The 3,467-nt window shown below is 39.3% G+C and overlaps 1 protein-coding gene across 3 annotated transcripts in view; it reads right to left on the reverse strand.

Moving 5' to 3' along the window:
- The window catches only part of ACIN1 (apoptotic chromatin condensation inducer 1), a 40,027-nt gene that overhangs the window by 33,010 nt on the left and 3,550 nt on the right, over window positions 1–3,467 (reverse strand). For 2 of the 3 annotated variants that reach the window (XM_023508152.1, XM_003801985.2), the window contains exons 3-4: window positions 1,147–1,258; window positions 608–727 (exon numbers count right to left, since the gene is read on the reverse strand). In XM_023508152.1, the coding sequence (XP_023363920.1) occupies window positions 608–727; window positions 1,147–1,258 (232 nt within the window). The remainder of the gene's footprint in view (window positions 1–607; window positions 728–1,146; window positions 1,259–3,467) is intronic. The other variant, XM_012812829.1, reaches the window with a different exon arrangement.

Raw genomic sequence — 3,467 nt, forward strand, 5'->3', positions numbered from 1 at the left:
CCGAGCTGAAAAAACTAATCTTGCTCAAACCAATCCCACACACTAGGTTAGGGCTCCTGTTAATATGCTCACACAATACTCTGCACTGCCTTCCATAGCACTCAGCACGACTATAACCAATTATGTTAATTATTTGTTTGATATCTATCTCCTCACTAGATTGTAAGTTTCTTAGGGAAGAGACTTGTCTTTTTCTTTACTATATTCCTAGTGCCTAGCACAATAGGCAACAGATAAAAAATTTTAAACAAATTAATAAACTATAGCAGATGCCCAATCTGAGGGGATGACTGGACATAATATATACAATTGGTAAATAGCTGAAAGAGTTGGGACTGTTGCTAAACGCAGAGATAGAAGAGTTGAAGAGATACAGATGAGAAGAAAAATACTGTCTCATAAAATTTTGAGATGGCAATACAACATATAAATGAAAGCAGACTTCAAAAAAGGATATAACTTCCATGAAAAACAGATGTCAAATATCAATGTCACAGAATTTCCCTGGGACTTTTAGGGAAGCTTAGCATGAAAGGAGGTGTAACTACCTCCCCCCACCAACTACGCAGGAATGACAAAATAGCGCAGTGGGGAGGGAGATACGTACTGGGTGAATGTCTGCTGAGTTCCAGCTCTGGTCTCTCCAGGCTGCTCTGAAAGTCAGGAGGCAGCAGGGAAGTCACTCCCTCGGGATGGATCATCTCGTCCTCCGACTCAGCTGAAGCTTCTGCAAAGTACAGATTGGGTCGGGGCAGGGAGGGAGTGAAGGTCTCAGCATGTGGGAATATGTAGAGGAGTGAAGGAGGTCAGGCAAAGTCACAGATGCAAAGATACATACCAAAAGGAGCACTGTATGTAAAGAAAAACACCCTAGGATTAAGCTCTGCCTCATCTAAATGGTAGTTTAATTTACTTATAACTATTCTTTTTGGCAGGAATCCTCTTATAACAAGACAGTCAAATTAAGTGTCCTCTTCCCTAACAAAAGTAAATAGTAGCTATAACTCAGTTGGCTCCACAAATTACTAAAGTGAATAAGTAACAGTCTCTATCTGACTTATTCCTGAAATTGCCTAGTTAGACAGGCCTATCTACTTTGTGACAGGGATAATGAAGTCCTCGTCAGAAGTGACATTCTGGTCTTACCTTCAAGTTCTGCAGCTTCTCGAGCTTCACGTTCCAGGCGCTGCCTAAGTAGTTCCTGCTGCTTTTCCAGATATTGTTTTATGAAACTGTTCTGGCTCATTTCTTCACCAATCTGTGTAGAAGAAATGGAAAAAGAAGGTCTAGAAAAGCAAACCAGGAAAATACAAGAAAGAAAATTCCATGGAGCAAAGGTCTACCCCTTATAGTTGGATCCAAGAAAGATAACTAAAATGTTGTTGGAGACTACTTTTATATTGAAGACCAGAATAAACAGCTCTATGAGTCATAAAAAATGACAAAGAGAGGAACCATACATAATTTTTTTATTTGAAACATTCAGTCCCCAACCAAAGAGTGATGTTGGTAGACAATCAGCTTAAAAAGGAGTCAAAATTTCTATAATCACGCCTTTTAGTCTAAATTTTTAGATCATCTGGAATCTTTTCTGAAGATAAATCTAAATTTCCTACTAGTAATTTCAAAACTGAAAGGAAAAAAAACTTAGTTCTTCCAAAAAGATCAATTCTACCTACTCTGAAAACATTTTGTCAAATATCTTCAAAATTCAAGTACAGTATTTAAAAGTATGAAATTAAAAGACTATTTTCTTTGGATGAAAAAAAATCCTTGATAACAATATTGAAAACCTAAGGGGTTTATCTCTTTTGCCATCCCATCCCAATATAGATAGATTCTCATGTCACTTCTATCCTTCAAATTCTCTTCATATGTCGTCTTCCCTAGAACCTTCTTGTTTAGCAAATCCTATTATAGAACTCCAGAAAAAGGGGGAAAAAACTTTAAATACTTTCAATGTTATTAGTCTTATTTTCTTTCTCTCTCTCTCTCTCTATTTTTTTTGAGACAGAGCCTCAAGCTATTGCCCTGGGTAGAATGCCGTAGTATCATAGCTCACAGCAACCTCCAATTCTTGGGACCAAGCAATCCTTTTGCCCCTATTTTTTTTTTTTTTTTTTGAAGTAGAGACAAGGTCTTGCTTTTGCTCAGGCTGGTCTTCAACTAGTGAATTCAAGCAATCCACCCGCCTCAGCCTCCCAGAGTGCTAGAATTACAAGTGTGAGCCACCATGCCCAACCCATTAGTCTTAGAAATAGTAAATGTTTATTTTCATCTAAGGTAGAGATGAGTTTCTTTGTACTCAATGTTGGGTTACATATATTAAAAAAAATCCTTGTTTGCTGTAAGAGTCCTATGTTAATAAAAGCAAAGCTTCAAAGACTAAAGTGCAATGGGCAAAAGGAATATAAATAAACTGATTAACTTATGCAGGTTACTGATGCTTATTAAAGTACTTAACTAAACCCCTAAAAGTTGGCTTGATTATGATACTTACAGCTTAATGAGGTGATAACAAGAGAATAGGAAGGCTCTCGTTTTCCATAGTATCCCAGGAAAACAAGTATGTATATAATCATTGGAATTTACCTAGTACTGAGGCTACACTAACAAAGACCTCAGTTTGTCCTTTAAGTGACTATAAGTAGGGAATTTTAAAAGGAACCTTAAGAGACTATACAGTCTAAAAATTTGTGGAGTTTTTTTTTTCTTTTTGAGACAATCTCAAGCTATTGCCCTAGGGTAGCGTGCCATGGCGTCACAGCTCACAGCAACCTCTAGCTCCTGGGCTCAAGCTATTCTCCTGCCTCCACCTCCAAAGTAGCTGGGCCTAAAGGCACCTGCCATAACACCCAGATGTTTTTTGGTTGCAGCCATCATTGTAGTTTGGTGGGCCCGGGCTGGATCCACCAGCTCAGGTGTATGCGGCTGGTGCCTTAGCCGCGCACAAGCACCGAGCCTGTTTTTTTTTTTTTTAATTTTTTTTACAGACAGAGTCTCACTTTGTTGCCCTCTGTAGAGTGCTCAAGCATCACAGCTCACAGCAACCTCCAGCTCCTGGGCTTAGGCGATTCTCTTGCCTCAGCCTCCTGAATTAGCTGAGACCACAAGCGCCCACCACAACGCCCAGCTATTTTTTGTTGCAATTTGGCCAGGACTGGGTTGGAACCAGTCACCCTCAGTACATGGGGCTCATGCCCTACTCACTGAGCCACAGGCACTGCCCTGTATAATTGTTTTTTAATAAAGAAATGAAATTATTTCCTTAAAAGAAATCTTACTGGGTGGCGCCTGTGGCTCAAAAGGGTAGGGCACTGGTCCCATATGCTGGAGGTGGCGGGTTCAAACCCAGCCCCGGACAAAAACTGCAAAAAAAAAAAAAAAAGAAATCTTATGCAGAAATTCAGTATATAAAGGAGATAAAAGTAGGCTGAATCTAGTTTAAGACGGAAGTATAAACTGCT

This window comes from Otolemur garnettii, unplaced genomic scaffold (assembly GCF_000181295.1).
Source record: "Otolemur garnettii isolate 467f Iridium unplaced genomic scaffold, OtoGar3 scaffold00225, whole genome shotgun sequence".
Classification (NCBI taxonomy): Eukaryota; Metazoa; Chordata; class Mammalia; order Primates; family Galagidae; genus Otolemur; species Otolemur garnettii.